At 34.7% G+C, this 17,073-nt stretch overlaps 1 protein-coding gene and 1 pseudogene across 9 annotated transcripts in view; one reads left to right on the plus strand and one right to left on the minus strand.

Annotated features, from left to right (window-relative positions):
• LOC145248871 (acidic mammalian chitinase-like) overlaps positions 1 to 17,073 on the minus strand; it is a 208,571-nt gene that overhangs the window by 19,658 nt on the left and 171,840 nt on the right. For all 9 annotated transcript variants that reach the window (XM_080110625.1, XM_080110624.1, XM_080110621.1 and 6 more), the window contains 3 exons: positions 11,030 to 11,154; positions 5,962 to 6,088; positions 2,703 to 2,888 (listed from right to left, as the gene is read on the minus strand). In XM_080110625.1, the coding sequence (XP_079966751.1) occupies positions 2,703 to 2,888; positions 5,962 to 6,088; positions 11,030 to 11,154 (438 nt within the window). The remainder of the gene's footprint in view (positions 1 to 2,702; positions 2,889 to 5,961; positions 6,089 to 11,029; positions 11,155 to 17,073) is intronic.
• LOC145249289 (5S ribosomal RNA) lies at positions 7,057 to 7,173 on the plus strand (annotated as a pseudogene).

Here is a 17,073-nt window from a genome sequence, read left to right on the forward strand (position 1 = left end):
GAAAACGTTAAAACTTAAGCGGGGGGGGGGGGGATAATCAAAACATCGAAAAAAAACACAAAAAACTAACGTAAGGCAAACGAACGATGTTAAATGTAAAAATCGAAAAAACAAAAAAAAGACACGTAAAAAATGGCTTAAATAAGCCTGTTTCGATATTAAAATTGAAAAAATCGGTGGGTACCCGGGTGTTTTGGGGTGTTTTGGGGTGTGTGGTCGGGGGTGGATAAGCGAAGTAAAAAGAAAACAGAAAAACGAATGCTACGTGAAAAATGGCTTAAATAACACTGGTTCAATATTTAAATTTAAAATATCGAAAAAAAAAAGAAAACATCTCACACCACGATTCGAACCCAAAACATTTGCCCGGGTGTTTGGAGGTGTGTGTGCTGTTAAATAAAAAAGAAACCGGGTAAAAGTTGGTAAGATTGAACCCAAAGCCCTGAGGCGAAGTTTGAAAATAAAATCGGCCAGCCAGAATGAGTTACTGAAAGATGTTTGAATTTATTTAAGTAAGAACCAAATTGACAGGTGCGCGCACGGAAGTCGTAGAGAAAATGAGGTCAATGACCAGGTTTGTTTGTTATAAGTGAAGTAAAAAAAGAAAACAACGTTAAAACTTAAGCGGTGGGGGGGTAATCAAAACATCGAAAAAAAACAAAAAAAAACTAACGTAAGGCAAACGAACGATGTTAAATGTAAAAATCGAAAAACAAAAAAGAAATGGCTTAAATAAGTCTGTTTCGATATTAAAATTTAAAAAATCGGTGGGTACCCGGGTGTTTTTGGGTGTGTGGTCGGGGGTGGATAAGCGAAGTAAAAAAAAAAACCCAGAAAAACGAATGCTACGTGAAAAATGGCTTAAATAACACTGGTTCAATATTTAAATTTAAAAAAATCGAAAAAAAAGACATCTCACACCACGATTCGAACCTAAAACGTTTAGATAACGAACCAATGCGCTAACCAACTGGGCTAATGCGACGTACATGAAATTTAGTCAGTTCTTCAACTATTTAAAGTAAATCAGGTCATGAGGTCATCTGACGCATGCGTAGAATCGGTCGTCATCACGAGAGGACCGTTTTTGTTGACCCCCCCCCCTGTCGAAAATTGTCGATTTCGGGGTGAACAAAATGGACGTTTTTGGCCAATTTTTCAATATTTTTCGTGCGAAGGATGGGCTTCAATATGATACTGAGTTTGTGAATTTTCATCGTGTCTGTCGAAAGGTTTTAGCAGACACACAAACACACATACAAACATACAAACATACAAACACACATTTTCGCTTTTATATTTATAGATAGAAGATTACGAGTCATATTTCCGCTTTTCCATCGTTTTATGTTATCTTTCACCCTCTTTGCTGCTTTGGCTTTTTTCTGTGTTTTTAAAAAAAAATTTTAGCAGAGCGGGTGGTGGTGGGGGGGGGTTCAGTCTGATTTTCTGTCCATGTTCTGCAGTCCATTATTTTGAGGTTTTGATTTCACATTAAATTTCATACTTATTGTCTTTGCTCTTGCATAAATGAGATTGTTTAGATCTGTGATAATGTATGTCGGGATTTCATTTAATTTAACCCAACCTTGGTTGCTTCGGGATGAGAGTTTTTTTTTTCTTCATTCGTAAGTTGTATGATGTTTTCTACTTCAGTTGTTTCATCCTCAGTTAGTTCTGTTTTTTGTTTGTTTTTTTTTCGTAGTTATCAGTTTCCACGTTTTCAATGTTTATGTTTTATCCGTCCTCTAAGTGTGGGTTTTCACAGAGAGATTTTTCTTGTTCTGTTTGATCATTTATCTTTCATTGTATTTCCATTAATTCTACTTTTGAGATGCAATCTCTTGAGTATAAGTTTCACTTAGTCCGCGATTCTTTTTTCTGATGTTTAGAAGTTCCAGTGAATCGCCAAACACGTTCCCGAGCAACACCGAACAATCTCCTCGAATCAACACACCACCGAACAATATTGTTGACCCGCTAAACATATTCCCGAGCAACACCGAACAATCTCACCGAATCGACACGCCACAATTTGAAATGCAGTAATGTGAGACATGTTATCAGCACACAAAGGACTTATCGGCTTGTTTTTTATAGCTGTTGGACGAAACTAAATCTAAGCTTTGGTATAGTTCATTAGTAGACTTGATTTGCAATCGAAAAGTCCCAGGTCTGCTTTTCACCGCAGGTAGGCCCGACTCATACACGTGCGCTTCCATTCATGCTCAGCACATCTGATGCTATCAGCTGGAACTGTTTGAAGATACCGGCTTCCTAACCTAAAATACACCAAGCATTGATGTTATCACTTTTTTCCTTTCCCTTTCCAAAACTCAATCATGTTTTGCAAAGCCAAAAGGAAAAAAACGAGAATTTTCATTTATTAAAGAAACCAAATCAAACCTTATTAATAAATATTCGAAGATATAAAGATCTTGAAGCATTAAAATCATTGGATTCGGCATTAAATTACCTAAAAAGCATAAAACAAAACAACCAAACCAAACACTATCAATAAATATCTGAAGATAGAAAGAACTTGAAGCATAAAAACTTTTTCCAAAATTACTGGATTCAGCATTAAATAACCCCCAAAGGGTTGATATTCCATAAAACAAAACACTCAATTGCTTTGTCAGCTTAAACCATAGGGAATGTTTAACGATTAAAATATAAATAAACAAAAAAAAAAAACATACTTCATAATAAGCAAGAAATCCTGCAAGTGCCGTGATTGGTCCGGCAGCACCAGGTCCCGACACTAAGGCTCCTTCAATTTGTTTACTTGTGTCCACCATACGGTAACTGTGTCCGTACAGAGCAATTCCAATGTTAATCAAGTCTTTTGGTAGTCCATTCTCCACCCAAACTTTGGCAACATATTCCTGATATTGAAGAAAAAAAAAAAAAGCAATAATTTTGTTGTAAGAAAAAAAAATGTTTACACATCCAGAAAACGTCTAAATAAAAAGATTTTCGCAATAAATAATCAACACGGACAAAAATAAAGGTTAAAAAAAAAAAAGAAGGTCACTGTGACTTTTTCAGAAACGCCGACCTAGTCTGGATCACAGAGGTGGTGAGTGAGTTGGAAATTGTTATTAGATTTTAAGTGGGGGTGGGGGGTGACAAGCCAATGTGTATAATTTTAGATATTTGTGAAAAAAGTGAAATGGCTGCAATAGTAGGGTACATTTAAAGAAAAACTCCAATTCCTGCAAAAATATCTCTCCTCATATAGGGAGAAAATGGGGGGGGGGACAAACCGAAAGTAGAAGTTCCAGAGTGCATAAAGACTCACTTGATGGTAAATCCAAAAAGCGAAGGAAATTTAAAAAAAAAAAAAAAAAAAAAAAAACAGAAACATTCAGATGTTCAATCTAAGAATCATTAATAAAACTAGGAATCAAATTTTGAAAAGATGTTATAATTTGAGGTGGCCTTGAATTACCTCCCCTTGCGATCACTACTACTTGATTAATGCAAACAAAAATAATGTTTATTGGGTTTTAAGGTGGGGGAGGGACGTGAAACAAGTCAATGCATATGATTCTAGATATTTCTACCAATTTTAAGGACATTTGTCAGTCATTAGCCATCATATATAATCATCAACATTACAGAATCATTAATAAAACTAGGAATCAAGTTTTGAAAAGATGTTATAATTTGAGGTGGCCTTGACGAACACATCACGTAGAAAGTTAGCTGTCAAAGAATTCAAACATTCAAAAGTGACAAGCATGGGAACACATAAACAGCAGAGAAAAAAATGGAAACGAAAAAGCAAAGGATCAATTAACATTAAAAGCGAAATAACGCAGACGTTTCATGAAATGTCTTAAAGATAACCAACAGATTTACTCTCTCTGCCGTAATGTATCCAAGATGATAAATAAAGAAATATATAATTCTTAGATGCAAATATCTTGTGATTAATTATTAAATATCCCATTTTATCATCATCTATACATGTTATGCATAATCTCATTTCACACATTCTATATAGAGAATAACCTTTATTTTTCAGCCTGCAGATTTTGACGACATTGCTTTTTGAAGGAAGGTGTCAGCATTCTCCCACATACAGTGATTCCATCCATATCCCTTGAGCCCCTTGAGGGGCATAGGCCATCTACAACTTTTGGTGATGTTTTTGTAGTGAGGAGTTCTTATTACAGGGTGAGGGTGCTGGCCACACGTCCAACCTTCCCAGAAGGTACATACAGCGCCTAGCCTTCCCATATGGTCACCCATCTGGTACTGGCCAAGCTCAAAGTTGCTTAACTTTGGTGATCTGGTGAGAACCGGTGTGTCAACGTGATTGTGCCGTACGCATACAGAGATTGATATTCCCAAATAGTTACGCATCTGGCACTGATTGTTAAGAAAAGAAAAAATGATGTGAAATCGAAAACATGAATTACCTCCCCTTGCGATCATTTCTTCTTGAGTAATGCAAACAAAAATAATGTTTATTCGGTTTTAAGGTGGGAGACGGACGTGAAACAAAGCCAATGCATATAATTCTAGATATTTGTGAAAAGTACAATTTCTGCCAATTTAGGGAACATTTTCCAGTCATTAGCCATCACATATAATCATTATTATTCGGTTTTGATATTTAAGGTGATGTTCCAAACTTCAAAGGTCCTTGATATGACCTTAAACTATATCCGATGGTGAGGCCCCAGCTTGCAGGCTTTGGGGAGTGTGGAGCCACCCTTTAATTGCCATTATCCACTCTGACCCGGAGTAGTAGTATCTGTTAGGGTCCCAACTATGGGTTAAATAGAAACCGACTTAAAAAAAAAAAATATATTCTATTAAAAAATTGTTCTCCAAAATCACTGGATTCGGCATTAAATAACCTGATAAGGGTTGATATGCCGTAAAACAAAAACAACCAACTAACCAACCAAACTCCAAAGCTACACCAGGTAACATTTCACACACCTGCTCTTCATGCGGTCCAATCCAAAGGGTTAATACCAATCATGTTGCAAACATTTAAACCACTTCGATGAGGTTGAACTGATAAGTGTCGAACGTTTTTAGCAGAGTCGGGCAGTCAGCTGAAAAAATAATGCTGCCTATGGTTTATAAAGATGACTCTCTTAAAAATGGTCTCTTGCTACTCTCTACCCTAGGGATGGTAAGTTAATTGAAGAAAGACTCTAAATCCTGGAAAAATAGCTCTCCCCACCTATGTTTGGTGGTGGTGGTGGTGGTAGTAGTAGTAGTAGTAGTAGTAGTAGTATGTAAGACATGCCAACTCTCATCCAACCACATCCAATTTTAATTTTAAGATAACATACTATACCAAAACGTACACCACTTCAACCTAGTTTCATTCAAGTAAGTGATTTCACCTCCCTCCTTATTCCCTTTTTCCACAACATTTGCTACGACAACCGGCAACGTTCAGCCCAATGGTTGGATGCCGGAGAAGCTCCACAACGCTTCCCGAAGCCAAAATTGCACCCCAAAAAAGGTTATGGTGATTTTTTAATGGTCTGTAGCCGGTCTCATCCATCACAGCTTCTTGAATCCGGGCAAAACGATTACGGTGAAGAACTACTGCTGACAAACTGACAAAATGCACCAGAAGCTCCAACGTACGTGCCCAAGATTGGTCAATATGAAGGGACCAATTTTCCTCCATGACAACGCTCACCCGCATGTTGCTCAACTGACCCTGCAGAAGCTGAACGAATTGGGCTCGTTATCAAAAATGTGTCGATTCTAATGGTTCTTATTTCGATTAAAAAGTTTATTATGAAGTTGAAGTTATGATCTTTTGAAGTTGAATGTTATGAAGTTGAAGTTATGATCTTTTGAAGTTGAATGTTATGAAGTTGAAGTTATGATCTTTTTGAAGTTGACATTATTTTTGCACCAACCTAATATATTTGATTTGATTCGAACGATTTAGATAACTTGTTTGAAATTACTTACAACGTTCCGTTGAGCATCTGTACCAACAGATATATTTCCAGCATGAAGGGCGCTGGTATGAACAGCAAACTTGCTTGATGCAGGGGTGTAGAAATCGTAGGTCAAAAGTGACACAGCATCTACTGATCTGAAATGCAAATAAATCTCTGTAAGAATATTTTACATTTAGAAACATGAAGCAGTAACAACAGCAATAATATATATATATACATATATATATATATATATATATATATATATATACATATATATATATAACTACTTCATTTACTCACATAAAATTAATATACAAAAAGTATAGATTTAAGCGTAAACTTTAAGTATTTACTTCAAAAGTGCTCAATACGTAGGTAGAGCTAGTTAGTAATTTCTGCTCTTTTTTTTTATATAAATATACATATGTGTACACACATACATGCACACATATATACATATATATATATATATATATATATATATATATATATATATATATATATATGTATATATGTATATATATATACATATATACATATATATATATGTATATATATATATGTATATATATATATATATATATATATATATATATATATATATATATATATGTATATATGTGTGGTCGTTTATGTATATTCATGTTTATTTAATTTATTTATTTGTTAAATTAAATAAACATGAATATGCATAAACGACCACACATATATGTATGTATGTGTGCATGTATGTGTGTACACATATGTATATTTATATATATATAAAAAAAAAAGAGCAGAAATGAGGAAAATCGTCTGCCTTAAACCACTAACCTAGTTCTAAAACAGATCCTTTGTTCGATAAAATGCATGCCCATTGGCTAATAGGAAGGGGCGCGGTGGATACTAGAAAGCTGATTGGCTAACTAAAATCCTCAACATATATAAAAACGAGAAACAACCACAGAATTCGCGCATAAGCCTGACGAATCCTATAGTGGATGAAATGCCGAATATTCAGTGTAGCTTAATCGCCATTTATATTTTATAAATTACTATATATATATATATAGTAATTTATAAAATATATATGGCGATTAAGCTACACTGAATATTCCGCGTTTCATCCACTCTATATATATAATACGGCATAATCGTATTGACACACCGGTTCTCATCAGATCACCGAAGTTAAGCAACATTGAGCCTGGTTAGTACCAGATGGGTGACCATTTGAGAATTCTAGGCGCTGTGTGCTCTCAGTTTATCTCGGCATTTGTTTCCAGTTGTCCTGTGCTTCACTAGCCACTGGTATTTAAAATGTCGACTTAGGAGAGATGTGGTGGGAGATCGCGCACCTCCTGCCACAAAAATTTAACGCGCAGGCAACCCTTCGTGGGTATCCTTAGTCTGTCCAAGACTTAAGGAGCCTGTTTTATATATATATATATATATATATATATATATATATATATATATATATATATATATATATATATATTACTTGTTTATTGTTATATAAACATGCTCACATCCCATGTGAGCATGTTTATATAACAATAAACAAGTATTATCAGCTCTTTTTATTGAGCACTATCTAACAACCTCGTTGAATTCATTAGTCCATTACTTTTGAATATAAAAAACCCCGAGTATATATATATATATATATATATATGTATATATATATATATATATATATATATATGTTTTATATATAAACATATGTTTTATATATATATATATATATATATATATATATATATATATATATATATAAGAGAAAAGAAATTAAAACTGTAAGTTGAAATTTACAATCAAATTTATTGCTCAACTGAATACTCCAAAAAACAATTTACAAAGTTCTTATTCCGCGGAGTTTCAAAGAATGCTATTCTTTCTATTCAAAAATCAGCAAATTATATTTATAGCAATGCTAGAATTTGCTGGTTATGGCATTAAATGAAACTGCAATTTATTATAGTCATAAATTGCAAAATTGTACATATCCTTTAAAAAAAAGTTCTCTCTGTCCTCTGATGAGAAGAATAGCAAAAATAGCATTCTTGAAGCTCCGCGGAATAAGAACTTTGTAAATTTGTTTTTGGAGTATTACGTTGAACAATAAATTTGATTGTAAATTTCAACTTACAGTTTTACTTTTCTTTTGTCTTATAATAATCTCTTCTCTCTATTATTTGTGTATTGAGCTTTTTTATTTGGTTGAGATTAAAATATCTATATATATAAATTCTTGGTATTTATCTTAGATCGAAGTTTGCCATTGCTTATATCAGGTAAACATTGCATCTCCTTTGATTTCACTCACTATATATATATATATATATATATATATATATATATAAATATATATATATATATATATATATATATGTTTGTTGTTGTTGTTTTCAAACGATAAATACGGTTACTAGTGGCTCCGCCTCGAAGCTCATTTTACTTATTTACTTAGAAAGTCACCCATAATTTGTTTGGACGTATATAACATTTTTTTTTATTTATTTATTATTTTTAAAACAGTAATCTACGTACATGCGTGTTTCGAGGTAACTACCTCTCATCAGCATAGCTCGACTGTTTCCAGGGATCGAAGCTTGACTGTTTGGTCTGAAGTTCGATCCATAGAAACAGTTGAGCTACACTGATGAGAGGTAGTTACCTCGAAACACGCGTGTATGTAGGTTACTGTTTTAAAAATAATATATATATATATATATATATATATATATATATATATATATATATATATATATATATATATATGTAGATTACTGTTTTAAAAATAATATATATATATATATATATATATATATATATATATATATATATATATATATATATATATGACGAAAAGAAATTAAGACTGTAAATTAAAATTTGCAAGTAAATTTATTGTTCGACAGAATACTCCAAAAACAATTTTTGAAAAATCCTTATTCTGCAGAGTTTCAAAGAATGCTTTGCTTCTTTTCAGAGGAAAGAAAGAAATTAGCAAATTATTATTATAGCCGAGCTAAAATTTGCTGGTTATGGCATTTAATGAAACAGCATTTTATGTATAAATAAAGTGCAATAAAAAAAATGTGTTCATATCAGTTAAAAACATAAAAATAGGGAGAAAATGGGGGGAAAAAACAAACCGAAAGTAGAAGTTCCAGAGTGCATGAAGACGCACTTGATGGTAAATCTAAAAAGCGAAGGAAATTAAAAAAAACAAAAAAAACATTTAGATGTTCAAAGACAGTGGAACACGCAAGTGAGTTATAAGGTGAAAAATAATCCAAACAGAGAAGTAATTTCAGAGCGATAAATTATCCGATTGGAAAAGAAGTTCAATCTTAAAGGAATGTAAATTGCTCTTGCAGTTGCTGAAAAGCCCCTTAATCGCAATCATAAAAATTGGTCAGTCATCTCATAAGATGTATAGCAATAACATACTGAATTTTCAAGAGTGTATGACAATTTTAAATGCCTGTATAAAAAAGTCTGGAAACTTATTGAAAAGGCATCTTGTACACACACACACACACACACACACACACACACACACACACACACACACACACACACACACACACACTATCATAATTTGAAAAATAAATAAATGTATTTATATACTTACATATGTATATTAATACAGTTATATGCCCTTATAGGGGTGATAGTTCACAAAACGAATTTGAAAGTGAGTGCTTCTTCGTTATTAGTGCAAAATTCAAACTATTCGTGCCTACTTAATTGTAATGTCGCAGTAATGAACATATCCAAAAATTACGAAAAACAATAAGGTAGAAAGTTAATTATTAATGAAAATAGTTTTTGAAGACAATTAGCAAACACTGAGTTTTGCTAAAACAGAGAAACCGGAGAATTTGACTCGTAACAAGGGGGGTAATAATTTTATGAAATCTTAGGCCAATTTAACAAAACTCAATTGTCTCCAAAAACTTAATAATTAATTTTCTACCTCATCGTTTTTTGTAACTTTTCAGTATATTCATTACTGTGACATGACAAGTAGATACCATTGGTTTCACTAGAAATTCAATATCTCCATTTTCGAATTTCGCTCTAATAATGAAAAAGCAATGTAATAACGAAGAAATGTTATGGGGGTTATCTGCCCTTACTAACGTTTAAAAACCAATCACTAATAAATTAAATTTTGAATTTTAATAATAATAATCTACTAAAATCAAATTAGAACATTAAATAATTTTAAAAGAAAGTATATAAATAAAACAATTCTGAATTTTTTAGATGATGGCCGATTGTTTATATCACTTGTTTTGATTGGACTATTGTTCTCATCTTGAGTGTTATTTGTGCAATGCTTCGGTCAGTGTAGCATGTGCAATGCTTCGTCAGGCTTGTTGGTCGTTATCTTGAAAAAGAAAGGAGAAAAGTTACTGGTTCTGTAGTAATTACAGTTATTTATTGATAAACCAAAAAAATTTTTTTTCACACATACGAAACCACAGCCCCAAAACCAAAAATAAACAACTCCAAGAATACGAAACCATCTATGGAGCCAGTAACTTTTCTCCTTTCTTTTCCAAGATAACGACCAAAATGTCTGGCAATGATCAAAAGCTACACCGACCGAAACGTTGCACAAATAGCACCCAAGATTGGAACAATAGTCCAATCGAAACAAGTGGTATAAATAAAACAGTTGCAAATATATGCAACAAGAACTATTTTGTCATTTAACGAATTCAAGTTTGTTTTGTTTCAATTTATCTGGACTACATTGATTCTTAGTGCAGTATGAAGGAAAAGTGACAGTCTTTTGTGGGTTGAATGCTTGATTCTTGCTATAGACTATTGTAACTATGAATAAAATAAAAATTTACTTATTTAACAAAACTGTTAGAATAAGAACAATCTACCCCTGTAGATTGAAGATAGCTTTCAATTCGAAATTTTGCGTAGATTCCTAAGTTTAGCATAATTATTCCTGAGTTTTAAAAGATGCACTTGAAGAAGTTCAGATGTTGTGTCCAAATGGCAATATGCCTTATTTGTGGGGAATAAAAGTTTTAAAAAAAAAAGATAATTGGCAGAAATTAAAAAAAAAAGTATGAACTCACGATTTTATGGCATTGATATCATAGCCATTTTCTATTAGGCTTTCATCAGAACCGACAACAACTCCGATAAGAAGTCGCGGCAACCCACTCCTCTGGGCATCATCATTAAATGCAGCTCGTAATTCCTATAAAAAAAAAACAGTTTTAAAGAAATAAATTTCATAGGAGAGGGAGGGGCACCCGGATTTTCCCAGGCGTAAAATACGCTTAAATATGATATTTTAATTTGTCCAGATTTCGTATATATTATTGTGATTTGAAAAGTTAAAAAAAAAAAAGCATTTGGATGCCATCAGCTAGAAAATTAAAAACAAACTAAGATGAACGTATAAACATGTAACAATTTTTTCAATTTTGACCCCTTAAAAACTATTTTTACCGGTTAAAAACCCATAAAAGAACAGTCCATAAAAAATCCAAGCATCGGTCTGCAACTTTTAGTTTCGGAGGAGATAGAGTTTGAAAATATGGAGAGACAGACAGACAGATAGCCTTTTATATATTAGATTATGAACCTCACTTCTTATTTGTCCCTCAGTCCTCATTTTTTAATGAGTGATTTTTCTGACAAAGGGAGAAGAAAAAGCTGTTTTCTAGGTTGGCAGTATTTTGTGCGAACAGTTGGCTGAGATGGCGGAAATTTTCTGTTTCTATGTCTATCCTTGTAGCCATGTCACTAGTAAGGGTGCTGGAGGTAAACGTTTTGTCTGGGCTGACGTTATTCGCCTGATAGTCAGGGACCCGAACCTTGGATTAACCACTAAGGAGGCTGTCCTATCAGCAGGTGCAAAGTACTGGGGCTGCTGTATTGCCATTTGGTGAATGGATTCTGGACCATGCAGTAGCTTCTGGTGGGGCCTCTCGATGCCATACTAGTGGGTAATTGTTACGGCTTTACCTTATCATTAGCTACAAATAAAAAAATAAAAAAATAAAAAAAAATAAAAAATTCTTCGTTTCTTTTTCTCTCTTAATTTCCCCTCTCTGTCCTGCTCTAAGTAAATCTGACGACCTAGTCCACAAATTTCAAAATTTCATCATGACAAGTTTCAAGAAAAAATACACGATTAAACCCGGTTCTCCAACTTCCAACGTAGACCCCTACTACCATGTCTCCTTCTCCAACATCAGGGGTCTACGTTCTAACCTTCCAGAGGTTGAAACACAATTACAGGAGACTAAACCAGACCTTTTATTTTTAAGTGAAACTGGCATTGGACAGGCTATTTCCCTAGAAGAGTTCGCAATTAAAGGATACTCTAACTTAACCTCTAAATCTGACCCCCAAGATCGCCATGGGCATGGAATATGTGCCTATATTAAAGATAGCTTTCCATGTGGTAGGGACATCTCCAGGGAAGATCCTAACTTACCCTATATGTGCTTCCGGGTTGCTTTAGCTCACACTACGGCATTTTTATTTACTCTCTATCGCCCCCACAACAGCGGAGTTACTATATTTAAAAGCATATCTGAGAAAATTGACCAAGTCCTATCTGCTTACCCTTCAGCTAACATTCACGTATGTGGAGACTTCAATGTTCACAACGTCGAATGGTTGACCCACTCAAACAAGACCGATGATGAGGGGAGGTTCTGTCATGATTTCTCCATTGCCTATGACCTCACTCAGATTGTTCAGGAACCCACCCGTGTGCCCGACAATGACGGCCAGTATGCGAGCCTACTAGACCTTTTTCTCACAACTTGCCCTGAACTATGTTCAGTTTCTGTTCTGTCGCCTCTTGGATCTTCCGACCACTCTGTTGTATCAATTAAGATAAAAATGAAATGTAATAAGTCCCCAGACGTACCTCTCCATCGTACAGTATATCGATACACTAAGGCTGACTGGGATAGCTTCCGTACATTTATAACTGATCTACCTCTGCATTCCATATTTAAAAAGGATGTGTCCTCTATAGTATTAGACCTGACAGAATGGCTAATTGTAGGTATTGATCGTTTCATACCCTCGAAAAAGTTTCAGCAAAAACCTAACAGCCAGCCATGGTTCTCTCCAGAATGTGCTGCTGCCATTGCACACAGAAATCACTTTTTCCACTGTTTCCAACGTAATAGATGTATGGAAACTAAAGCCGCTTTCAGGACTGCCAGCAACCATTGTAAGAAAGTAATAAAGAGCGCAAGATGGTTGTATGCTCAATCTGTTAAGTCCAAAGTAGCTGAGCAGCGGCTTGGTTCCCACCAGTTTTGGCAAATAGCAAACAGAATTCTGAACAGAAGTGTGCGCTCCATTCCAACTATCATCAATGGACCTGAGGTAATCTCGTCAGCATCAGACAAAGCCAAACTCTTTGTCAAGAACTTTGCAGCTAATTCTACCTTTTGCGATCAAGGCCGCCAACCCCCAATATTTCCTCCTGTATCTGAAAACACACTATGCGATATACGTATATCTGTACGTGATGTTGCCAAGCTAATCAAAAACCTTGATTCCAGTAAAGCAACTGGCCCGGACGGTATTCCAATTATAGTACTCAAAAAAATTCAACCTGAACTAGCGCCTATACTTACAAAACTATTTAAACGTTGTCTTAAGGAGAATAGTTTCCCATCTCCCTGGAAAATTTCATCTGTATGCCCTGTATTTAAGAATTCAGGTGATCGCTCATCCCCCTCTCAGTACAGGCCAATAAGTCTCCTGTGCGTCATGAGTAAGTTGCTGGAATCTGTGTTAAATACAGAAGTAATCAACCATCTCAACAAAAATAACCTTCTTAGTGACACTCAATATGGTTTCCGTTCTGCTAGATCTACAGCAGATGTGCTTACAGTTATATCCCATAGGATTAGCAAATCTCTCGACGGAGGCAACCTTTCTAGGGCAATTGCTCTTGACATATCTAAGGCCTTTGATAGGGTATGGCATAAAGGTTTACTTCATAAGATCTCTAGCTATGGTATAGCTAGAAATGTCTTCTCAATTATTAAATCATTTCTTTCTGATAGGTTCATAAGAGTAGTAGTTGAGGGGCAAAAATCAGAAGCCCACAGTATCAATGCCGGTGCCCCTCAGGGGTCCATCCTGGGCCCAACTCTTTTCCTGATCTACATTAATGATCTTCCAAATCACATCCTTACATCATTTGTAGACATTTATGCTGACGACACTACCATTTATGGTAGCACATCTAAGACAGTAAACGACCAAGTTCTCTCCAATTCTCTCTCCTCTGATCTTGAGCATGTAGTACAATGGGGAAAGGAGTGGCTGGTTACTTTTAATGCATCTAAAACCAAGCTTCTCTCTTTACATCATCAACATTCTGATCCCCATCTGGCATCAATTGAAATGAATGGCTCTCGTCTTCAGGAGGCCTCAAGTTTTGACAAGCTTCTGGGCTTGACCATTACTCCTGATCTTAAATGGAACACGTACATCAAATCTGTTGCCAAGGCCGCTGGAAAAATGGTGGGATCTTTCTATCGATCCAGTAGAGATCTCACTGCTGATGCAATTCTCTATCTATATAAGAGCCAGGTACGTCCAAGGATGGAATACTGTTGCCACATCTGGGCAGGAGCTGCTAGAAAGGACTTGTCCTGCCTTGATAGAGTTCAAAATAGACTTCGTAGCCTCGTAGGAGATGTCCTTTTCTCTTCCTTGCAACCTCTATCTCACAGAAGAGATGTTGCGAGTTTGTCTCTGATGTATCGTTATTTTCATGGAAAGTGTTCGACTGAGCTTCAATCTATGGTCCCCCCTCGCCAAACTTTCACAAGAAACACTCGTCTAGTTGTAAACACTATCAATAATTCCCCCCACTCTTTATCTGTACCTAAACCTAAACGTAGATTCCATGAACAAAGCTTTTTTATTAGAACTGCACGCCTGTGGAATTGTCTTCCGTTTTCCTGCTTTCCGGCTGACTACAATATGGTTGTGTTCAAGTCTAACGTAAATAAGTTCTTGATGAGCCGTTCCATATAAGTTATCAAATTTAACAAATTTTCATTACTAATGATTATTATATTGTCCAATTTCTACTGTACACTCTTTAACCCTTATCCTTGAGTGGCCTCTTGGCCTTGATAATGAGTTGATACCTATGAAAAAAAAAAAAAAAAAGTCCAATGTGAACAAGTTCTAATTGAATCGTCCCCCTAAGTAATCCAAGTTACAAAATTCCCACTGTTTACTATGCTAAAATCACAATGACTAATGTATACCTATTAACCCTTATCCTCGAGTGGCCTCTGGGCCTTGATAAGTGGTGACACCCTTGTAAAAAAAAAAAAAAAAAAAAAAAAAAAACCTCACAAAATAATAAACTGGATATTTCTTCCGTGACATTTATTGTTTAAGTTTAATTCATTTTCTTATTTATTTTATGGGGATCGCCCCAGACAAAGAATGAAACCATTTGATGTAAGAAACTGAAAAAAAAAATTTACTTCAAGATCAAAAGCTTGCCAACGATAACATGGAATAGATTCTGACCCAGAAAACAGCAATTCTTCTCTCTTTGTCAGAAACATCGCTCATGGAATGTGAGGACTAAAGGACAAAATAAGGGAAGCAAGAGTTACATAGCTGTCGAACGTAAACGCAATTTATTTATTTATTTGTAATACCTAACACATCACTCAATAAGTCTCGGGCCTGACACATGTATGATGCCAGTAATAAAAAGTCTATATAATTTTTTATGAAGTACTATCTTTCAAATTACACAAGTCAAAATTTGAGCTCAATCGGATTATTAAGTTACAAGTTACAGTTATTTAAGTGAAGTCACTGCTGCAAATAAAAAAAAATTAAGGAATCTGAATTTCGTGTGTTGATAAAGTATCACTTTCTGATGGTAAAAATACTGTTCAAGCAACACAATGGCTTGTATGGGTTATTTGGACTTTGTTTGATTAAAAAAAAATGGTTAGGAAGTAATTTGGTGATTTTAAACATAATAGTACAGACATAAATGATGCTGAACGCTCAGACCAGCCAAATCCGACAGTTATACTGGAAAACGTTAAAAAAAAAAACCACAAACAGCGTAAATTGACGTTGCATGTGATAGTAGAATATCAGAATGCAATGTGTTCACCATTTTGCATGAACTCTTTACAATGCGAAAGCTATATCTAAAGTGGGTGTTGCATTTGCTCGCAGTCGATAAAAAACAACAATACTAACGATACAAAGCATGGTTTGCCACTGTTTCAATCTAACAAAAAGGAATTTGGTATCATTATGTGACAGTGGATGAAACATGGATCCAGCACTTTACTTCAGAGTCAAATTGGCAGTTAACTGAGTGCACAGCAGCAAGTGAAAACTGTTAAAAGCGACCAAAGATGCAAACATCAGCAGGTGAAAACTGTTAAAAGCGACCAAAGATGCAAACAGCAGCAGGTGAAAACTGTTAAAAGCGACCAAAGATGCAAACATCAGCAGGTAAAGTTTTAGCCTTTATATTTTAGGATGTGCAAGGTATTTTATTAACCAATTACCTTGAAAATGAAAGAACTAGGAATAGAAGTAATATATAGCATTATTTGTGCATTGGAAGGAAGAAATTGCTTCCTCCTTAAAAAAACAAAAAACTATGACAAATTAAGATGAAAAAACTGCTCTTTCACTAAAACAATGCACTATGATCACAATAATAACAAGACTACATGAATTTCTCTTAAAATTGCTTCTACACCCACCTTATTCCCCATATCTTGTCCCAAGTGACTACTGGCTGTTTGCAGATCTCAAAAGACTGCTCCAGCGTAAGAGATTTGGCTCCAATAAAGAAATGAAAAAGTGATATTAGAAACTGGGATGAGAAGGAAACTATGGGATGCCTTCAATAAGTTTCCAGACTTTTTCTGTATGAGTGTTATATACTGGGTGGTATGGCGGTGACGTCTATTTTATTAGCACCAAGCCTGTATTCTAACTATCCGAGATTTTTGAATATCTCGATAGATATAGAGATAGTTCGTTTGACATTTATGCATATATGTTTGTTGTAAGTCGTCTATGAATGGAATGACGTTGTTCATTTATCAATGAATAACGAGACGCT

The sequence above is a fragment of the Euprymna scolopes genome, chromosome 27 (assembly GCF_053919585.1).
Source record: "Euprymna scolopes isolate OS-2025 chromosome 27, ASM5391958v1, whole genome shotgun sequence".
Classification (NCBI taxonomy): Eukaryota; Metazoa; Mollusca; class Cephalopoda; order Sepiida; family Sepiolidae; genus Euprymna; species Euprymna scolopes.